Source organism: Elephantulus edwardii, unplaced genomic scaffold (genome assembly GCF_000299155.1).
Source record: "Elephantulus edwardii isolate Elephantulus edwardi_28Jun2011 unplaced genomic scaffold, EleEdw1.0 scaffold00032, whole genome shotgun sequence".
Lineage (NCBI taxonomy): Eukaryota > Metazoa > Chordata > Mammalia > Macroscelidea > Macroscelididae > Elephantulus > Elephantulus edwardii.
In genome coordinates this window covers 22315303-22339180 of record NW_006399782.1, presented here as the reverse complement: position 1 = coordinate 22339180, position 23878 = coordinate 22315303, and the positions used below count along the sequence as shown (strand labels likewise).

Here is a 23878-nt window from a genome sequence, read left to right as displayed (position 1 = left end):
CATGGACTGCTAGGAAAACAAACAGATTCATCCTGGAAAGGGCTAAACCAGGCTGCTCCTTGGAGGCAAGGATTCTAAGGCTCCATCTAACATACTTTGGACATGTTGTAAGGAGGGAGCGGTCCTTGGAGACGGACATCATGCTTGGTAGGGTGGAGGGATAGCGCAGGAGGGAAGGACCTCTATGAGGTGGATTGATTTAGTGACTGGGATAATCGGGATGGGTGTGTCAGAGACAGTGTGATTGGCACAGGACAGAGTAGAGTTTAGGGCTGTTGTACATAGGGTCACTATGAATCAAAAGTGACTCAATGGCACTTAACAACAACAGTCCTTCTTGAAGGAAGCTCTGGTGGCCCAGTGGCAAGAAGCTGCATTGCAATCCCAAAAGCACACAGTTTGAGGCCACCAGCTGCTCCACTGGAGAAGGATGGACAATCTCCCCACCCCCAGACAGTTAACTACCTTTGAAAATGCACTGGAGGGTCAGCTCTGGGTCGGTTTTGACTCAATGGTACACAATACCAAGTCCCTCTTGATCACATGCCCAAAGTATGTGAGATGAAGAATCACCGTCCTTGCCTCTAAGGAGCACTCTGGTTACATTTCCTCCAAGACAGAATAGGTAATAATAATGCAGAGCAAGTAAAAGCCAGAGATAGGGTTTAAAGATAACGTTTTGGGGAGGATTGTATGAATGAGAGCTCATTCCCCAAACTGTAAGGATGTAGTAGGTATTTTGAAGAAATGGGTGAGTGAAGGGACTTTTAGACCATTTTGCCATATATCATACTATATCACTGTCCTTTGATGTTTCCAGGAAGACTATGGTAAAGATTGCAGTTACTTTTCAGTTTGCTGTAGTAATTTTGTGCTACATTGTACAAAAGTGATACAAATAAAGGGCAGGTAACTCAGCTGCATACAGATTAATTTTATATGAATAGAAACAGCAGGAGTTGGTGATCAATGAAATGTGGAAGTGATAAAAAGGGAAGAATCTAAGATGACCTTTAACATGCAATAGAGATCTGGTAGTTTTTCTGACAATGAGACATAGGGTGGGATCAGAATGCATTTTGATCTTTTGGAGGTACTTGGGGATAGTCAAGGGTAGAAGCCCAGCTGGCAATCATATCCTATGACAGGAGTTTTAATAAAGAGGGAGTTTTCCAAGACTATGGCCCTTAGTCACCCTTGGAACCTAGAACTAAGCTTACTCCCAAGGCTCAACTTTCAGTCACACACCAGACAGGCCTAGAAGGTGCACAGCAATGCCAGGAAGACACTCAATAGCCCAAATAAAGCCCAGACAGCAGAAGAGGTGGGATTAGGAGAGTCAGCAGAAATGAGATTTACAAGGAGGAAGTATGATGACTGCTATTTTAATTAAAGGCATTCTGGTGGCCTAGTGGCAAGGAGTAAACACTGCCAAGCCAAAGGCAGGCAGTTGGAATCCACCACCTGCTCTGCAGGATAAAGATAGGAAATCTCCTCCCAGGCAATTTACAGCTTTTAAAAAACCTGCTGGAGTGGCAGCTATGAGGAGGTTCCATTTCAAAGGCACATAACAACAACGTTGTAATTAATGTTACCAAACAAAATGATCGTTTCTTTCCACCTCTCTTTGTCCCCTGTATTTTCCCCGTATTTTCCCCGTTTCCTACTTCCGTGTCTGCATGACTTCTTCCTCTATACCTTCTCCATGGCTTCACTTTGCCACTGTTTTCCTGTCTTCTTTATCCACACCCCTATTTCTCTTGGTCCCATCTGTTCTTTTGCTTTCTTTTTCTCCTTACACTATCCAAACAAGGAAGTAAAACTGTTCTTTAGTCCCTCATGTTTATTTAAAAAAAAAAACAAAACCCAACACATTTATTCCAGTGTTTGAAAGATGAAAATTATGTACTCCCTTTTTCTAAAGTGAAAGGTGAATACGAGTCTCAACTAGCTTTGTTCTGCTGGTTAACGATCCTTAAGAAAATAAACCCTCTCCCCTCTAAAAATCACAAGTGGAAGGAAGTGGAACGTATGTGGTTTCATCTACAATTGATGTGATGTTTATTTTGCACACAATGGTATTGACTGTGACACAGAAAGAACTTAAGTACTTCAGAATTAAAGAAAACTGTTTTCAAAGCGTGTATGCTTAATAGTAGCAAATAAAACAGGAAGAACAAGTTTCTAAAAAAATTAAAATGTCCTTTCTCTGTCTATAAGCTCAGTTTTACAGCTAGAATTCAAAGGGCAAGAGGATCTTTAAAAAAAACTCAAATTTCTGGCCAGTGAAAACTGTTCCTAGAAAGATCGCGCTGCCTATATTGCCAGAATGCTACTTTGGTCAGGTTAGAGGGAGGAGCCAGTCTTTGGAAAAAAGGCATCTTGGCGGGAAAGGTGGAGGGTCAGGAAAAGAGCGGATGACCCTCACCAAGATGGATTGGCACAATGACTGTAGCATGATGGAGATTGTAAGAACAGCTCATGACAGGGCAAGGTTCAGATATGTTGTTTATACAGTTGCCATGAGCCATAGTTGACTCAAAGGCATCTAACAACAACAAGAACATACTGCTAGCCAAGGAAATCAGTATCCTGTTCATTCCCCAGACATAGCAACCTAGATGAGATAAGGCCTCAGATTGTCTGTGCAACAGCTGATGTCAGGCCCCACGCTAGGAGACTAGAAGAAAAACTCCTGTCCCCCAGGCCTCACCAGGCTTCGAGGCTTTCACTCAGGCCAGGGAATCTCTGGAGCAGACACAAAATTGATGAGAACTTCTAACCCTAGAGCAATTGCCTGTTCACCATGCCTTTTGTTTTGTTTTTAAAGGTCTTATAACCTGGACACATCCATATTTCTTCAGTATTACCTGCATTTCCCAAAGAGACCTCAAGTCTATTTTTCTTCACTTTTCCAGTCCCTTTGATACTTCAGCCCTGTGCTTAATAGTAAAATCTCAGGAGAGTCTAAAGTTAGACGTTACTACACATATCTAAGCCAAGTACTTACTTCCATAGTTGACTTCATGGATATTTAAGGGCATTTAAAAAAGGACCTCCTTCTTCGTGTACATCCTTCTTGAGAGTTGAAACAACTTAGTCCCTGTTTTTATTTATACTATGTACTACAGTTAATAACACACTATTAATCAGAAGTGTCAGGTCAACATACTCATAAATGCTCATTCACCTATATAAATCCATAATATCTGCTATTAACAGTTCCATCTGTGGCTCCATTCCCCAAATTCTCTATGGTCTTTTGGGTTTGGTAAAACAGTTTGCTAGAGGGTCCTATAGAGACTCAGGTTTATCTGGGGAATGACTCACATGACTTCAGGTATGCAAGCTGTTTTTTTCATAAAAACTAGAGAGTAGTGGGCCAGGCTGGATGCTGCTGGATGCTGCTGGATGCTGCGGCTTCCATGTTAGTATTTTCACACATCCACTCGGTATGAAGAGTGCTCTCTTATATTGACCCTCCAGCTGTTGCTGATTTGCAAGATCACGTGTCTGCAATTAAGGTAGTTGGAGACTAAAGGGGCTAAGATAATGACTAAACCAGCCAACTTTAGGCTAACACCACAGTCCTCATGAAATTTGTCAATTCAACAACCAGAACTCCCTTCATAAAAGATAAGGCTTTCCTTGTTTCTAGTTTAAGATGACTTTTCTTTAATAGTTTAAGATGACTTTCTTTTAAATAAATAATTATTGCTTCCTAACTCTAGCTTTTCTCACTTGCTTTTCTATTCCTTGTCTTGTTTACATTTCCCAGGACAAATGTTGCCTTTCCCTTCACTGCCAGTCCTTCTCAACCTCAGGTAAGTTAAGAATTCCAAGAGTTATTATCATTTGATCTGTTGGGTATTATGGGGGGAAAAAACAAAAACAAAAGCCATGATGACAGGTACAGTCAATATGTGGTTGATTTTTTACAGCCTGAGATACATGTATCTTTGGAATGTTATTCATGCCCTGGAATTTTTAACACAACCTTTAACTTTAACCACCTATAACTGATTTGAAATGGAAGATAGAATATTTTTTTATAGGCATGTCTTGGTTCATCTTTTCCTCAGCATGTGGTGTGCCTACTATGTGCTAAGCACTGAGTTAGACTGTCCTGGGTGCTAAAGATACAACAGTGAAGAAGGGGCAGGGGCAACATTTACCCTCATGGAGCTTAAAGTGGGTAAGAGGAGTCGAAGGCCAACACTAAGGAGATAGACAGATATTTAACGGACATGGAAATAATACTAGAAAATAAGACAGATTTGTCATTTCTATGATGTTAAGGGCATAATGAATAAATTTCTTCTGTAATGTCATTGTTGTCATGTACCATAGAGTTGCAACCGACACACACCTGGCCCTCTGGCAGGCTGTAAATCACATAGGAAGAGACTGCCTATGTTTCTCCCTTGGAACTACTGTTGGATTCAAACTCTGTGCCTTTGTGTTGGCAGCACAACACTTTAGCACTAAGCCACCAGAGCTCCCTTTTTCCAGTTTATAAAAAGAATTGTTTTTTCCCAATAAACTCTCAAAACCGATTGCATTGAGTTGCACCCGACTCAAAACTGACCCTCCAGGCCTGAGCTACTGCTGCCAGAACATAGAGACGGCATCCCAGTGCAACACTGCTGAGCACTGCAAGCGTCGCGTGTGGAACTAGAAGCGGTGGTCCATCCTGGAGACATTGCAGCATCTTTTTCTACTTGTGTACAGCTGGCGGGAAGGGGGAATGTACACACATATCTAGAGATTTTGTTTTGAAAATAGTGTCCCCCATCCCTGTTTGAGCCCCTTGTTCTGACATTGCTGTCAGTATGAGAAATTCCTCACCTCCACTGACACAGCACCCCAGTGTCCCTTTTCTCTCTGCCAGACCATGACTTGGCCGTGTATGCCCTGAGGGTCTCTTAGCCTGCTCTTGCATGGCGGCTCCCTGAAGGAGGAGGACAAATAGGCCCTTAGTGCTTCCTGGTGCCTGACCATCCACCTATGATCAGAGCCTGGACATGTGGTGGGACACTAATGGCCTTGGGTTTTCTTTTCTTTTTTTTTTTCCTTATGCCTTCACCCATTCTAAGGAGGGACACCAAACCCCTCCGGGGCTAGCAGGCTGTGTGAAAAGATGCAAAACAAAAGCAGTTGTATAAAAAAAGAGCAAGCAGTGAATACGTAGGCTTTTTACACTTTGTAGCTCTATAGAAGAATTGATGCTTTTGAGCTGTGGTGCTGGAGAAGAGTATTGAATGTATCATGGACTGCCAAGAAAACAAACAGATTCATCCTAGAGAGGGTTGAATCAGGCTATTCCTTGGAAGCAAGGATTCTGGGGCTTTGTCTGGCATACTTTGGACATGTTGTAAGGAGGGAGAGGTCCTTGGAGAGGGACATTACACTTGGTAGTGGAGGGACAGTCCCTCTATGAGGAGGATTGATTCAGTGACTGGGGTAATCAGGATGGGTGTGTCAGGCAGTGCGATTGGCAGAGGATAGAGCAGGAGCAGGGTTTAGGGCTGTTGTACATAGGGTCTCTATGAGTCGCAAACGACTCGACAGCACATAACAACAACAACAACAACAACAGCTCTGCTGTACTTGCAAATATTTTGAAAAAAGCAGCTGGGCTAAGAGGTTTACATCGCCCACTGAGCTCTCTTGTGTCTTTATCTTGTGATGCCTTGTTTGGGGTTATGTGAAACAGGTGCCAAGAGACACTGCCTGTATGTAACCTGCTTGCTCTGTATGTCAGTCCCGTAGGTCTGGCTTCTGTGTGTGACAGTGGTGCCGCCCCTGGTCTCCCTCTTGTCTGCCCACTGTCAGAGGCCTCTGCTGCTTTGGTCAACCTCGTCTCATCCACTCATAGATGCTTTTAGGGTTCCCTTTGCAAATACACTTAGATGGAGAGCTCCTAAACTTCTGGCTTTCTGGAAGGGGTGACAGGCTAAGGGCTCTGCTGGGGTAGGAATGGGTGGCCCTGGGCCCTTGGCCAGTGCACAACCTCCTTGTCCTGTCTGGCCTAGTGTCTGTCCCACTTCTGGTTGCCATGCAACAGCAAGTAAAGCCCAGAAGCTGTGCTGTTAATAGTACATGGACTTAGTGATTTGTTGTTGTTCAGTGTGCAATAAAGTTATCTCAAACCCCAAAACCCCAAACAGACCCTCCAGTGAGTTTCCAGGATTATCAATTGCACGGGAGTAAATTATCCATCTTTCTCCCTCAGAGTGGCTGGTGGCTTCAAACCACCAGAGAAGCATGCCTTTTGGTTTAGCTGCACCACTCCCTACGAATAATTTCACCCATGCAAGTTGAAAACAGTTTTATTAAGGTCCTGATATTATTTAAATCTGCTACATACTGTAATATAGCTGTGATCATAAATGGCTACTTACTGTTTACTTTTAATAATATATGAATACTTAATTTTCACTTTTAGAGTTAACATTATAGGGGCATTGTTATAAATCATTACAATGATTAGTGTGCTAGTAAATATTTAACAGCTGCTTCTCCAAAAGAAAGCCCTAATTTGTAACGTTTGCCCATTTCTGCAGTGTAGTTAATTTCTGACGTAGTTAATTTCAAGCTCCCAATGAGCTGTAATTGAACACAAACTTGAGAAGAGACGTATGCAATCAACTTTCCAAAACCTACGCCAGACAGTTCCCACACATCACATAGGGTCAAATTTCCTTTTTCAGTTGAAGTCTCGGCAACGAATGAATACTGCCACCCAGTGACCGCAGAGGGCCCATGGTCCATTGCCCTCAACATTTTTTGGCCATTTAATTCAAGAAAGGAGCACTGGTGGCATAATATAAAGGGAGTATTGCACTGCTGTCTTAAAGACCATTCATCCGTGGTGGTGTGAACTCACCACCTCCTTTGGAGATAGATTGATAATCTCCTCCCATGTGATTTAGAGCCTCAGAAACCAAGTGGAGCATCAGCTATGAATAGGTCCCACTGAACAGCAATGAGTAAGTGAATAGTTCAAAAACTATTTAGAAAGCACTAGTTACTAAGGACAGTGGACACAACCTGAGGAGTGGATGATGCATTCAAGCTGCCAACCTTTTCGGTTAGCAGTTCAAAATGTTGCCCAGTATGTTACCAAGGATCCTCAAAATATACATGAAAACAAACTAATAAAATAAAAAAGTCTTCAGTACCTGTAAATGTCTTCATTTACTGTTAAATAGTCCATATGTTTGTGTCTGTTTTGTGTCCTCTTTAATTGCAGGAAGGATTTTCCATTCTTAAAAATTCACCTAAAAAAACAAAACAAAACTCACCTAGGTTATTTAGATGAAGAAATGTGGTAGTACTTTGATTTAAGGTAAAGGATTCATTAGGTGCTTTCACAAAACCACATAAACCTGCCCCTCTCTAATCAACTATCTTGTTATCCAACATTTCTCATAATAATTTTTAAAAAATCTACTATTCAACTGTTTATGCATTAATGATGCATATCTGGTAGTAATGAAAGTCAAGGTTTAAATCAAGAGTAATGCTGGTTGTAATTGTCAGAGTTGTCAACTTGAATGGATCATAATTCTCAGTGGTTTAAAACTTGTGTAATGATGTGATTTGGTAGTTCTGTAATGATGTTTGTTGTTATGTGCCATCGAGTTGCTTGTGAATCATAGCGACCCTATGTACACAGCCTTAAACCCTGCTCTATTACTTGTCAATCTTAATGTCGCCAACACGCCTTTCCCCCATTACCCCAGTGACAGAATCAATCCATCTCTTCAAAGGTTTTCCCCTCCTGCACTGGCCCTACACCCTCCTAAGCATGACATCCCTCTCCAAGGACTGGTCCCTCCTTGCAACATGTCCAAAGTATGTCAGACAAAGCTTCAGAATCCTTGCCTCCAAGTAGCAGCCCGGCTTCACCCTCTTCAGGATGAACCTGTTTGTTCTCTTAGCAGTCAATAATCTATTTAACACTGTTCTCCAGCACCACAGCCCAAAGGCATCAATTCACCTTCCAACACTCCTAGTCATTGTCCGGCTCTCTGAAGCATAGCAATTAGTGGAAAAGACCATGGCCTGTATCAGACGCAGATTAGTCTCCAGACTGACATCGTACCTTGGAGAGGTCTCTGACAGCCGACGTTCCCAATTTAATTCATCTTTTCATTTCCTGACTGTTGGTACCAAGAGTGTTGATTGTAAAGACAAGCAAACGGAAGTTGTCAACAATTTCAATCTCTTCACCATCTATCATGATGCTGCCAGTTGGCCCAGTGGTGAGAATCTTTGTTTTCTTGGTGTTGAGTTAAATCCATATTGAAAGATGAAGTCCTTGACCTTCTGCAGCAAGTGTTTCAGGTCCTCCTCAGTGTCAGCAAGCAGTGTTGTGTCATCTTCATAATGCAAGATTGTTGATAAGTCTTCCTCCAAACCTGATGCCACACTTCTCCTCATAGAATCCAGCCTCCCGGATAATCTGTTCTGCATATAGATTGAAAAGGTAGGGAGATAGGATACATCCTTGATGCACACCCTTCCCAATTTTGAACCATGCAGTGTTTCCTTGCTCTGTTCTGATAACTGCCTCCTGATCCAAGTATAAGTTTCACATAAGCACAATCAAGTGTTCTGAGATTCCCATTCTTTTCAAAGTTAGACACAGTTTGTTGTGATCCATACAGTCAAATGCCTTTGCATAGTCAATTAAACACAGATAGACTTCCTCTGATACTCTCTGCTTTCAGCCAAGATCCATATAACATTAGCTATAAAGTCCCTAGTGCCACAGCCTCTTCTAAATCCAGCCTGCACTGCAGCCAGTTCTCTGTTGATGTGCTGTTCCAGTCATTTTTTTATGATCTTCAGCAGAAGCGTGCTTGCATGTGATATCAATGATACTGTTCGATCGTTGCCACACTCTATCGGATCACCTTTCTTTGGAATGGGAACAAATGTAGATCTCTTCCAGTCAGTTGGCCAGGTGGTTTTCCTCCAGATTTCTTGGCACACCTTGGTGAGCACATCCAGGGCAGCATCTGTTTGTTGAAATGTGTCAAATCAGTATGCCATCAATTCCTAGGGCCTTGTTTTTGCCAATTCTTTCACAGCAGCTTGAACTTCCTCCTTAATCACCACAGACTCTTGCTCATACATTGTTTCATTAAATTCTTCAGTATCCACCAATTCCTTTTGGTACAATGACTCTGTATACTCTTTCCATCTTCTTTTAATGCTCTTGCATTATTTAATATTCTGCTCAAAGCATTCATAAGTATTGCAACTCAAGGTTTGAATTTGTTCTTCAGTTCCTTGAGCTTAAGAAATACTGAACGAGTTCGTTCCTTTCAATTTTCTGACTCCAGCTCCTGGCATGTTTCATTGTAATACTTTACTTTGTCTTCCCTCGCTTCCCTCTGACATCTTTTGCACTCTTCCTGGATGATATACTTGATATCTTCCCATAGCTCATCCAGTCTTTGCTCATTAATGTCCAAGGCCTCAAACCTGTTCCTGAGATGGTTTTGAAATTCAGATGGAATACACTCAAGGTCAAATTTTTGTTCCTGTGGACTTGATTTCATTTTCCTTGACTTCAGCTTGAACTTATATTCCACAATCAGCAACTGGCCTAGTTTTTACAACTGATACTGAGCTTCTCAAGTGATTCCTTCCACAGATGTAATCAATCTGATTCCTATGCATACCATCAGGTGAAGTCCATGTGTATAACCTGCGTTTGTGTTCCTTATAAAATGTATTTGCAATGAATAAGTCGTTGATTGTGCAAGATTCTATCATTCTATCTCTGCTTCACTTCTGTCACCAAGTCCATGTTTTCCAACTACTGATCCTTCTTCTCTATTCCCAACTTTTGCATTCCAGTCACCCATTATTATTAATGCATTTTGATTGCATGTTTGATCAATCTCTGACTGCAAAAGTTGGTAGAAATCTTCTACTTCCTCCTCTTTGGCTCTGGTTGTTGGTGCATGTATTTTTTTTCTTTTTCTTTTTTTATTATTATTAATTTCAATGAACATCTACAGAGATTTTGGAATTCCATTCATTCATTGTTGCACTTTTCTCCCCACCCACCTACCCCTATCCCCACCCCCATATATTTTAATGATGGTATTATTCCCTTGACTTCCTTGTATGTGTATGGATATTATCCCATCACTTTTTAGGTTTTTTTCTACAAAAGGAAGTAATTTTATTTGTTATAGACATCTATATATAATATATATAATTATAGACATACCAGTATAAAAAAGAGACAAAATGGAAAGTTTATGTATGTGTATATATTTATGAAAATATACATACACAAAGGCCAAACCTACCATCATCGAGTCTGTCTCAGAGTGACCCTCCATTGAGTTTCTGACCTTATAAACCTGTATAAGAAGAGATTGTCCATTTTTGCATCTGTGAGTGGTTGGGAGATTAAAAATAACAACCTTTTGTCTAACAGTCTTACATGTTGTATACTCCACCACCGTCAACTTAAGGAGATCCCATACACAAAGAATTGAACTCTTGTGGTCCATCTTTCATGAGTAGTGTTTTTGTTTTTTTGGACCCATGTGTTAGAATTACTCTAATTCTTTTTAATTTTGTGATCTGATGTTATTCTTAATTTTTCGTAATACTGATGTTTTACATAATGACCTGGTCTTTGGCACCAAACCATGTTGATGAATGAGAAGTGTGTATAGTATAATATATAAGAATATAGATGAGGTTCATTGTTGCTGACAGGAATTATAGAAAAATGCTCTTGACAGGGTGATGACGGGCAATGAATGTCCAATGGTGATTATTGTTATAAAACATAATGTATGAGAATGGTTGTATGAAACACAATGCGAATGAAGAATAGTGTATATAAACTTTATTATAAGAAGACCAATTTTAAAAATAATGTTGTTGTTGTTGTTGTTGTTGTTGTTGTTATGTGCCGTCGAGTCGTTTCCGACTCATAGCGACCCTATGCACAACAGCCCTAAACCCTGCTCTATCCTGCGCCAACCGCACCGCCTCTGACACTCCCATCCCGATTACCCCAGTCACCGAATCAATCCATCTCATAGAGGGTCTTCCCCTCTTGCGCTGTCCCTCCACCCTCCCAAGCATGATGTCCCTCTCCAAGGACCCGTCCCTGCTGGCAACATGTCCAAAGTATGTCAGACGAAGCCGCAGAATCCTTGCCTCCAAGGAACAGCCTGGTTTAATCCTCTCCAAGATGAATCTGTTTGTTTTCCTGGCAGTCCATGGTACATTCAGGACTCTTCTCCAGCACCACAGCTCAAACGCATCCACTCTCCTTCTGTCCTCCCTAGTCATTGTCCAACTCTCTGATGCATAACAAGCGATTGCAAATACCATGACCTGTATCAGGCGCACCTTAGTCTCCAGAGAGACACTATTGCTCCTGAGTACCTTTGAGAGGTCCCTAACGGCAGACTTTCCCATCGCGATACGCTTTTTGATTTCCTGACTGCTGGTGCCAAGAGTGTTGACTGTGGAGCCGAGCAAAGTGAAGCTGTGAACACTCTTAATCTCTTCGTCATCCATCCTGACGCTGCCAATTGGTCCAGTGGTGAGAATCTTTGTCTTCTTGACGTTGAGCCTTAGTCCATACTGAAGGCTGCAGTCCTTGACCCTTCGCAGCAAGTGCATGAGGTCCTCCTCAGTTTCAGCAAGCAAGGTTGTGTCATCTGCATAACGGAGATTGTTAATAGATCTTCCACCAATCCTGATGCCACAATTCTCCTCATAGAGCCCAGCCTCTCGGATAATCTGCTCTGCATACATGTTGAACAGGTATGGAGACAGGATGCATCCCTGGCGTACACCCTTCCCAATTTTGAACCATGCAGTGTTACCCTGCTCTGTTCTGACTACTGCCTCTTGGTCCAAGTATAGGTTTCATATTAGCACAATTAAATGTTCTGGGATTCCCATTCTTCTCAGAGTCAGCCACAGTTTGTTATGATCCACACAGTCAAATGCCTTTGCATAATCAATGAAACACAGATAGACATTCTTCTGGTATTCCCTGCTTTCAGCCAAGATCCATCTAACATCAGCAACGATATCCCTAGTACCACGATCCCTTCTAAACCCAGCCTGGACTTCCGACAGTTCTCTGCTGATGTGCTGTTCTAATCGTTTTTGGAATGTAAAATATTAAAAAAATAAAAATGCTCATGAGTTACAATGTTTGATTACCAGGACCCCTCTTGAATATCCTAGAGTACTCCTCTTGGAAAGAATGCTATGTTATAATTTGTATTATACATATATGTGAGTCAAGCTTCAAAACAAAAGAGCAAAAAAGCAAGTTTCAGAGGTGTTGCCATCTGTTAAAAGACATGAACAGACTTAGAAACAGCTGTGTCAATGGCACTTTTTCATTCTGAGATGTTTTCCCTTAATCAGATGGTTGAAAGTTTTAAATTATTGAAAAACATTTTCTCTTTACGGCTCTGATTCTCAATATTAGGTTCATAAAGGATGTTGGGATGTGAAATTAAGTTTTAACATATTTTCAGTTCTTTTAAGGTTTATTAGAGCCCAAAATAGGGCACTTGTTGTGGAAGGAGTTTCCCCATCAAAATCTTAGCCACATGTTTTGTGTCAAACCTCTCAGTAAGTTAGAGCATTTTAAATTATTGGACAAATGTCCCATTTTGTTCGTGTTCATTTTTGTTCAAGTTTTAAACATTGAGTTAATAAGATTTCCAGTGGATTAATGATTTAAGTAGGTAAATAGAACCTCTATTAGTAGTATTTCCTGGTTCTGATCATATCTGGAAAAAAAAGCCATAAAAGATATCTCAGCCTTTCCAAAATTGTGAGCATATCCCAAGGGGCTAACTATGGACTCTGAATCTAAATATCTTCTTACTATCGTTCAATCAGGAAATAGATTATTTAGCAAAAGATCTAGGGGAAGGGTGAGTCTAAGGCAAATTCTGCCTCTGAAAAGGTCATTAAAAATTCTTGAAAAGCAGGCTTACCTGCTTTATAAGGTAAAGCTTCATATTTCAGAATGGCCACACAAAATAAAATTCTGTCTCATATTACATGCAGCAATAGAGTGAGAGTAGAAGATTCTGCTTAAGTGAGAATTAGATGCAAAGGCTAGTGTAGAAAGAAATGGTCCTTGTGCTATCACACCATTCTAGATAAAATCACAACATTGTCATGGAATAGCTTCTTTTCCTTGTTCATTGCTGTCTCCCTAATGCCTGACCCTGAGCCAGGCCACACAGAGCAGTAGCTCTCAGTACACATGTAATAAATGAATGTTTGAATGAGTACAGATCTTCCACTACTTACATCTGAACTTTGTGCCTCTTATTAGAGAAATTTATCCTATTCATGTGAAACAAGTATGAAGTTTGCAAATGTAAATATTTCTTCATATTAATAATTCCTCTTTCTTCTTCTTCTCAGTATTTTCTATATAAATTTCCCAAAGATGTAGACTCCGTTATCATTAAAGTCGTATCTGAAATGGCTTATCCATGTTCCGTTGTCTCCGTCCAGAATATCATGGTGAGTCCTGATACCTTGTCAACCTTCAGTATGGAGCACTGTAACATCATAGAATAAATAGGGGAGAGAGGTGGGAACCATGTCATCCTCTTAACACATAGGTTCCACTTACCTGATAATAAAAACAGCATCTTCATACATATCAACAGTTCGTAATTCTAGATGTTGACTTAAAGATACAAGAAGGGTTGACATCTCATAAACAAACATATGAGAAGAGAAAGAAAGGAAGAATGATGACAAAATACAAAGAAGATTGAGTTTCAGGCTGCACACAATAAATAGAATCAGAGATTATTGATTGCTCTGTGTTTTGAAAATATCATTGTAATATTAATCTTTTCTATCTCCTGAAGTGTTTTCAAGACTAGAAAAAGCATTTTATGCTTTAAGACATGATTTCCATAGTACTTTTTTGCTAGAAAGTAGCCTTGGCTTTAAAGACAAGACACCAGATTATAAGAGGACTACTTCATCATAGTTCTAGGAAAAGCTTTTTATGACTTCTGACTTGGTAGCGACATCCTTACTCTGTGGTCCAGGTGAGAAGACCTTGACAGGGTCTATGTGTAATATAATACAGTGATATGTTTCTTCTTTCCCCCACAGTGCCCAGTGTATGATCTTGACCACAATGTGGAATTTGATGGTGTCTACCAATCCATGACCAAGAAAGCTGCCATCACACTACAGGTGAGACACTGATTCTCTAGTCACTTATCAACAATGCAATGGTCAGGGTACCAACTGGCCAACATGTAGAAAGGACGCCATCCACTAGGTGCCTTCTATCCTTTTTCCTTTTTGGTTTGTCTTAAAACCTTGGCCTTGGAGTCAATGCCTAGATAGTGGATGACAAAACTCTCCTGCCTGGTAACCTGTTTCCTCTTGATACAATGGGACAAATATCTTGACAGATTATTTAGTGACATAAGGCCTCATGAACTACTATGAGGTCTACTTATTACAGCTGTTGATTTAAGATTAAATGGATTTGATCCATTGAAGGCAATGAAACATATTCTTGTAATTTTTTTATCAACAACAGTATCAGAAGTTTTCAACTCTTAACAGAATGGACAAGTTCAAGGAGTCACAAATCATATTTGTCCATTAGTTTACCATTTTGGTATCTGTAATCAACTATTTCAAGAATAATGTTATGGCAAAAATATGTACACACATTTTGTTAATACTTTCACACAGTCTATTCCTGCCTACCGTGTGATTGATTACTTTAGCTTAAGGTACCTGAAACTTGATCTACTCTTTAGTGTAAGGAAATACAATTTGTTGAATAATAGCAAAGAGTAAGAGAGACTAATTTTAATTTATCCATCAGACCTTAAATGATCTTGGACTTCAGAGTTGGTACCCTAAAGAGATGCTTTTGATTTTAGCATTTCTTTCTTCCACCACATACAAGTATTATGTGGTTTCAAATAAAAATTGATAGGAAAAAGTAAGGCTTGTTGAACATTTCAGATTTTAAATATTAGAGCACATATTATATTGAAATACAAAAGATACCAGTACATTTCTACCTTGGATGAATTTTGCAGTTAATTCTCACTTCTATTTTGGTCTCACCTTGCTCTACCTTGGGCCACATTCTCAGCTGGCTAATTATAATAGCAGAGATTTGGACATGGGGGTGAAAAAAAAAGACCGTTTCTGAAGTATTGGGTTTTTAAGTTGAGTCAGCTCCATGAATATAATAGAACAAAATGTTACCTAGTTATTTTTCTGGGTCTCACAAACTTTCTGCCTTTTGACAAAGTGCAATATGCCACATTTCTCTCACTCTTTTTTTGAGCATACTTTCCCTAATAGTTTTCTGCCTCAAACAAATTTTTACTTTTACTGTATAGAAGTACAAAGGATTAAACATAGGCTTATTATCATGTTAAAGGATCTCTGGTGCTCTAGTGCTAAGGAGTTTCACTCCTAACCCAAAGGCACTCAGTTCAAATCCACCACTCTGTGGGAGAAGGACAGGCCATCTCCTTCCATGAAGTTTACAGACTCTGAGAACCCACTGGAGACAGCTATGAGTCTGTTCTGACTTGACAGCATATAACAATGATAGCAACATTGGCATATTTATATGATGCACTGAGGTATTCACAAGATGAAATGAGAACAACTCATCTATTTACTTTAACTCTTTGAGTGTGACAATTATGTGGTCGTGGATAATCTGGAATGGGTGATGGGTATGTGAAGTCCTTTCCAAAGAGTTACTGGCCAGGGGTCCACTCGTCTTCTCTCTCCTCTTTCTATCTTCGTTCCTTGCCACCCCCTGTCCCATCCCTTTCCCCTTCTTTATGCCTTGCCTGCCTGTCACAAAGTGGTTATGTCTTTTGCAGAAGAAGGATTTTCCAGGGGAGCAGTTCTTCGTGGTGTTTGTGATAAAGCCTGAAGATTATGCCTGTGGGGGATCGTTTTTTACCCAGGGTAAGGGATGATGTTGGTACTTAGCTATCAGGACAACCTGAAGGAGGGCAATGGAAAGGAAATTAAAAAACTGATGGTGCCAGTTTATCACTATCTCTAGTTCTTACCAAGTGAAGGTTCACCAGCAAGTAACTTGATAAAGCAGTTTGAGGAGAAAAAAAAATAAAGGGAAGAAAATAGATCTAAAGATACTATCCATATTACAAAATGTTATTTAGCACCTTCCATGTTTTCAAACTCTTCTACTTCCTCACACCAGATAAGGTATAATCATTCATTTGGTCCTCTATTCAACAAATAGTTGCTCCTATGAAGTAATGGACATCCTATGGATGGCCAGAGAACAAACAGATATGTCTTGGAGAGGGGACAGTTGGAGTGCTCTTTGGAGGCAAGAATGATGAGGCTTCTCCTCACATACTTTAGGCATGATGCTAGGAGGGGCTTGGAGAGGGACTTGATACTGGGAAGGGTGGAGGGTCAGCAAGGAAGAAGAAGACCCTCACCCAGGTAGATTGACGTGGTGACTGCTGCAATGGGCTCTTGTGTGTCAGGAAGTGTGAAGATGGCTCAGGTTAGAACAGGGTTCAGATCTTCTGTTCATAGGGTCTCTGAGTTGTACTCAACTCGATGGCACCTAACAACAACAAACAACATAAAGTAATGAGCTCATACAGTGAATAAAAAAACAGTCCTTTTCCTAAGCTAGATTTTTAACTAGACCTAATGGAACGGCTTGTACTTACTAGTATTCATTATTTCCCTAAGGAGTGACAAGGAAGATTTGGAGTTCTGCATTCTAGTTGCTAAAGTTGTGCCTTCCAAGATAGTAAGAAAGCAAAGTGTGACAATTTATCCTAATGTTAGGGCTTGTGTTAGCTCTTAGAACAAAGAGTTATAAATAACTATCCAGACTAAGGAGCCCTGATGGCATGGTGGCTAAGATATCACATGCTAACTGAAAGGTAGAGGGTTCAAACCCACCAGCTAATTCATGGGCAAAAGAGGTTATTGTCCGGCCTTCCTAAAGTCCTGGAAACTGATTTGGGCAGTTCTATCCTGATACTACTCTAGTTCTATCCTGATTCTACTCTCTCCTATAAGGTCTTTGTGAGTCAGAATCGGCTCAACAAGGTAGTTTTATCAGTGTCTGAAGTGTCTTGGTAAAAGAGTTCTTTGTTGAGTGTATAAGGGAAGTAAGTGGAGAGAAGCAGGCCTACTAGAAAAATACAAGCTAACAGAAGATGTTACTTTCTACTTTTCAAGCTTTTTTCATCAGATGTCTGTGACATTTTGAGCCTGGTGGATATCAGGAAAAGGGTACACAACCTTTAACTGAAAAGGAGAGATTATAATCCCATTTAATCCCTATATAATCCCTTTGGCATAGAAAATACCAAGTTGTGAATTATAACCAAAAGGAATGTTTGATGGTTTGAAGGTTTAGGGGTTAAATTTTCCTCAGTAGTTGTTAAAATAAAAGAATGCAGGCATGGATTAATTAATAAGAAAAATTTACCTGTGCTTACTTACTAACCTGTAGTGAACAATTTTATCAGTTTCAGTTGTTTTATGAATGTGAAATCATTTTATGTTTGCCCTTTATTAAGTGACCTATTTAAGCAATTTTGTTGAAATTGTTCACTTCAGTGAAACCTATTATGTGAAATTGTTCACCACAGATTAGTAAATAAGCACAAATAAAATCTATATTTACTTTGCTTATGGGTTGCACTGTCCCTGCCAGGGTTTGTAAATTTGAAGACACTTTTATTCTCCCAGAAGTGCTGTGAGGTTGGGATAGACAAATGTGAGCCAAACTACATACAGAATCTTTTATGTGGTGAAAAATAAGAAATTGTTCCCTACAGATTAGTAATTAAATACAAGTAACTCATGCTTACCTTGATTACTGGGTAATCTATCCCTGACACAGTTCATTTCTACAATTGCAGGGGGTGGGGCAGTGGAATACAACAGACTACACACTTAGTATCTGACCTATTATACCTTGTTCTCTCTCTCTTTTTTTTTAATCAGAAAAGGAGAACCAGACTTGGAATTTGCAGCGAATAAAGAACCTTAAAGTGACCATTGTTCCTTCCATTAAAGGTCAGTGTTGACTCTAGGAAACAGTTGAAAAATTCAAATCAGGAAGTCTCTCATATATAATCCAGTGCTGATGTCATCCTTCCATATTTCATCTTAAGAAAACGAAAGTATTTTCAGACTGGAAATAGAAGGGAGAGTTCAAGCATTTTGCTAAATTTGTTCCAAAAGGAAGCTTAGATGCTGCGATGTCTTACCAGCTATCATGTCTTCTCAGACAGAGACAGTCGTTTATGAATAATGTCTACAGAAACCAAGCCCACTGACTTCCCATTGATTCCAACTTCAGAAGCTGTAAATCTTTATGGGAGGAGACTGGTCTCCCTTGGAGCACCCGGTGGGTTCAAATGGCCAGACTTTTGGTCGACCAGACTTATGGACCAAATCTATTGTTGTTGTTGCTGCTGTTGTGTACTATTGAGTCGGAACCAACCCATAGCTGACCCTCCAGCAGGTTATCAGAGGCAGTTAATCACACGAGAGGAGACTGCCCATCCTTCTCCCATGAGCAGCTGGTGGCCTCGAACAGCATGCCTTCATGGTTATGGTGCAGCTTCTTGCTGCTAGGCCACCAGAGCTCCATGGACCAAATCTAGGTGACATCAAATAATGTTTCTGTTTTTAGTAGAAAATTCTCAAGGCTTAAGAATAGGCATGGTGGAGGCAATACCTTTAAAACTGTCCCAAATGTGGACATTGACTCTCCTCTTTTCTCCTGATGTTAACCTGACCAAAGTTGTTTTTCTTCCCTCAGAATCTGTTTATGTGAAGGCCATTCTTCTCAGTTTCCTCATCTTCCTCTCCCTCTACCTGGGATGCCTGCTTGTTGCATGTGTCCACTATGTCAGGTAGGTCAAGATTTCTAAGAAATACTAACTCCCTTTCTCTTTGACTTAGTTTATGGATGAGAACGGAGGTTAGAGCTACATGAACTGAGTGAGTCTAAATCTGCCCCTTCCTCTACCTGAGACCAGAACTAGATGGTACACAGATACCACTACTTTACATTCTAATAGGGTCCCTGATAGATAGATCCTAACACTAGGAAGAGGAAAAATGGGAAACAGATCTCCAAATTTTTTAAAATCCAAACTTTGTAGATTCACTGTAGCAGGAGAAAGCCTGAGACTAACCCCCAAGACATCCTTTTTTTCTTGAACCAAAACTATCACCTCTAGTGGTCGCCTTTTAGCTCATAAAGTAATGAAATCTCATCATTGGATACTTTAAAATAACTGCTAATAGGCAGCTAAATAAAAAGCAAATCACTTCAAAGTATAGCTGGAAAAGTTGGGAGTATGAGACATTAAAAGGAACAGTACAAGTATAGAAATAATAACAATGGTGATAAAATGTGAAGAATATATCCAATGTCACAGAACTAGTTATAGTTATTATTGAATGGTAACCTGTTTTGCTGTGTACACTTCTACTGAAAAGACAACAAAATATTTTTTAAATTTTTATATTATATTGGTTTGCTTACAAAGTTAGTATACATTGAGTTTTACACTATCCTTCATTCACATTGTATTTCATATAATCATACCCATTTATTATGTTTGATAAAACTAATCACCATTGAACTATGCCCACCGTTACCCTGTCCAGATCCCTACCAGATCTTTCCCATTTCCTTTCCCATCCTTCCTCCACACATCAAATTGTGCGACCTTATGATTTCCCCACCTCCTGTCATCACCCTTCTGCTCCTACCTCCCCGCCTTGGATCCTTATACATGTTTTACTAGTTATCTTCTAGTTCTACAATAATGGTCTTATGCAGTATTTCTCCTTATAAGTCTGTGTTAGTTCACTTGGCATAATGCGCTCCAGTCTCTCCCAAGTTAATGTAGTATTTTTCAAAATCATTGATCCTGAGTACTGCATGGTATTTCATTATGTGAATGTACCACAATTTCTCAATTCATTCAAATGTGGTTGGACATTTGAGCTGTTCTTGGAATGGTGAATAATGCTGCTATGAACACTGCTATACAGATTTCTGTGTGTGTGTCATATCTCATTTTCTTGGAGTATATTCCTAGCAGTGGAACAGGTAAGTCCAAAATATGATTTATCAAATAGAGAAAATGGTGCTGTAACTCTGCTGAAGAAATTTCCTTTTCCAATAGCAGAAAGAGTTATTTACTATTTAACAAAAAGAGCCGAGATGCTCCTTGCTTCTCTCAGCAGGCCTGAAGCTTAAGAATTCTTTTCTTGAGATTTCTTTTACTCCTTTGTTGTGCTCTCCATGAAACAACTACAAAAGAATGGCAGGAGGTTTACAATAAGCAAACGCTCTTTCTTCTTTTGAACATGTAAAGAAAACAAAGTCAGTACAGAGTTTTGAGACTATTGGGAAAAAATTAACCACATCTGTAGAAAGACCTCCTGGCTGCCTCAATGTTCCAACTATCTCAACAATACAGACCTCTCTCTGGCTCACAAAATAACACCCTTCTGTGATCTTTAGGATCCTTTGAGTTGCAATACTGCCTTCAAAAACCCAGAACTAACATTGGCTAAATCTAACACATAACTATATCAAAATAATTAAGGAGAATATTAAATTATAAGACATTGGAAAAAACTAATTTAGGAATCCATATTAATACAAGAAGACTGGAAGTAAAGTTCTAAAAACCTGGAGATATTAATTCAGTGAATTCAGCAGAGTACTGAAACAGTTACACATGAGGAAAAGGAATGGTCAGCAAATAAGATTAAGAGCAACAACTGTGTCTAGTGGAACACTGGGAGGCAGTCAATGTGGAATGCATTGTAAGAGCATTGGAAACACATCTTTTTTTCACACCAAAACCCACACTAAATGCACCATTATTCAGTCAGCTCTGAGTAAAAAGGACCCTACAAGACAAAACCAAACTGCCCTATAGCATTTCCAAAGCTGCAGAACTTTACCAAAGCAGATTGCTTCATCTTTGCAAACAGCATAGTAAAGGCTGGATCATGTCAAGAATCACCAGTGGATGTTTTATCCAGGGACACATTTTGGAGAAAATCAAGGTATTTGCATGGCTTTAGAGTCTATTCCCGCCTAATAGTTGCAAAGGGAGAAATACTGAACTGAATTCACTCTATTGCTGTTGTTGTGTTCCGTGAAGTCAGAACCAACACATAGCTGATTCTCCAGCAGGCTATCAGAGGCAGTAAATCACATGGGAGGAGATCACTCATTCTTCTCCCTCAGAGCAGCTAGTAGATTTGAACAGTGTGCCTTTGGGATTATAGTACAGCTTCTTACCCCTAAGGCACCAGAGCTCTAGTTGAGTAATTTCTGACCCACAGCAACCCTCTAGGACAAAGTGGAACTGTTCCCATAGAGTTTCTAAGGCTGTAAGTCTTTACAGAAGAAGACTGACTCGTTTCTTTCCTACACTCACATACATGTAATTAGTATTCTGAACTATTTGAGAATAAGTGATATGTACCATAGACATTAGGTTAGCAGCCCAAGGTTTAACCTAGAGTACCACCAGGACTCATTTAGGGAGAAAATAGTAAGTATATAATGGAGAAAGGAATATATTGACTGGGTGAACAAAATTAGTATCCCTGATGAGGAGCAGATGGACCCTGGGAGCCTCAAGATAGCACACCCAGAAAAGGCCATGGCATAACTTACGTGGTACTCCAGTTGGACACAGATCTTGTAAATGAGGATGCATTAGACAAATCCAACACGAAGATCATTCTATCTTAAAATGGCATCAAAGACAAAGAATGGCTATGATCATTTCTGATTACTCACTTTCCCAGTACTGTTAAGTCCACTTCTGCTCCTAACTGACCCTCCACTTGGTTTGCGAAGCTATAAATCACACAGGAGGAGATTGCATATCTTTCCCTCATGGAGCCACTGGTGGATTACAACTTCAACAGAGAGAAAACTCCTAACATTTGGATTAGTAGCTCAACTCACTACTAAACTACCTAAACTACTAACTGAACTATTAAAAGTGTTAACTACTAAGCTACTTAGGAAATTTCTAACCTTTGTGTTAGTAGCATAACTCTCTACAGAACACTCCACTGAAAGAATCCTAAAAGAGATCTGACAACTACAGTCCATACCTGACCTTAGACTGGATCTTATTCAAGAAGGAGAACATATTCTAGAGAGGACTGAATTTGATCACTACACAGTGGTTATATAACATCTTTATTCTTTGGGAATATTGGGAACAAACACCCATGGTATATGTTGCTTATTCTCAAATGGTTCAGAAGAAAACCATTTGTGTGTATGACTGTGTGTCAAAGAGGTGGCAAAGGAAATGATAAAGCCCATGAAGTAATATACTAACAAAATGTGTGTCTAGCCTAAGTATGTATATGTGCCCTGTAGTCTATTCTTATTCTTACAATGTCTCCACAATGAAACAATTTTTTAAAGTAAAAAGTTAAAAACCAAAACCCCTGAGCTACAGGCAAATTTTATAGTTGGAAAGGTGTATGCACTAACTGATTATCAGCTCAATTACTTCATCAGGTCATAGAAGCATTGTCTTTTAACAAGTACCTGCTCTATCTTAGGCTTTGTGCTGAGGCTTCTTCTAATCCTCAACAAACATGGACATTACTTTTACCACCATTGGGCAGATACATAGAGATTAAGAATGAACGCCTAATACATGAATAACTGGGGTATAGAGAGCAAGGGAATCAAAGGTTCAAACCCAGGCTGCCTGCCTTCAGAGCATTAATCAGACTGGCCAACACGGGTCTGGACAGGTCAGTCATGTAAGGAAGGGTAAATCATGGCCAACAAGATCAAATTCAGCAAAGATTTGACTGGACAAGTTGGAGAGCATTTTCAAAACACCCAGTTTTGATTCAGATGATCTCTAACGTTGTACATAAAGTTTTTCTCTTCCGCCTCTCTTAAGGACTCTGTCTCTACTTCTGATAATTTAAATTTTAGAAAAGTTCATTTCTTCAGTTAGCGAGCATACATAAATGCCATATAGGCAAGATTACATTATATGATTGAAGATCCTTTCACAATAGTCAAAATGTGGAAATGTCCATTAAATAATGAATGGATAAATACAATGTGACTTATACATGCAGTAGGCAAATGGCCATGAAGAGAAGTGAAGTTCTGATGCATGCCACACCATGGGTAAACCTGGAAAGTGTTATACTGAGGAAATGAATCAATTGCAAAAGGGTAAATATTGCATGACTCAATTATTCTAAACCAGAGTTTATTAGTGGTTACCAGAGATTGGAGGGAAGGGGAAGATTTTGCATAGAGAAAATTGAGTTTATGTTCATTGTGGTGAGGAAAGATAATGATAATAGTTGTACAACATGAAGAGGCTATGTCGCTGAATTTTATATGTGGAAATTATTGAATTGCTGAATGTTTTCTTGTATATATCTTTAGCACAATGGAAAAATAAGTTAATAATGGGATATCAATCTCCTTAAAGTTGTTATATAATCTACTGAAGCAAACATAATTTTTTAAATTGTGGTATAAGGCGCTGTTGAAACTTCCAGCTGCCAGATTATTTTGCTACAGTGAAATGCACAAGCATAGAGTCTTTCTAAATATAGGCAGACTGAAAATAGACATCTAGAGAGACAGAACTATGTTTAAAATAGGAGACTAGACTGAAAGAAAATGCTAACAGAACTCCTCCTTCACTGAAGTAAGCAGAAATAGCACAAAATTTCCTCCAAAACTCTATAATCCAATTCATCCAGCATGGTGCCATTG

General features: G+C 39.7%; 1 protein-coding gene across 2 annotated transcripts in view; it reads left to right on the top strand.

Annotated features, from left to right (window-relative positions):
• SIDT1 (SID1 transmembrane family, member 1) overlaps positions 1-23878 on the top strand; it is a 155158-nt gene that overhangs the window by 66474 nt on the left and 64806 nt on the right. For both annotated transcript variants that reach the window (XM_006884279.1, XM_006884280.1), the window contains exons 4-9: positions 3779-3824; positions 13459-13560; positions 14170-14253; positions 15930-16017; positions 18058-18129; positions 18881-18974. In XM_006884279.1, coding sequence (XP_006884341.1) covers positions 3779-3824; positions 13459-13560; positions 14170-14253; positions 15930-16017; positions 18058-18129; positions 18881-18974 — 486 coding nt within the window. The remainder of the gene's footprint in view (positions 1-3778; positions 3825-13458; positions 13561-14169; positions 14254-15929; positions 16018-18057; positions 18130-18880; positions 18975-23878) is intronic.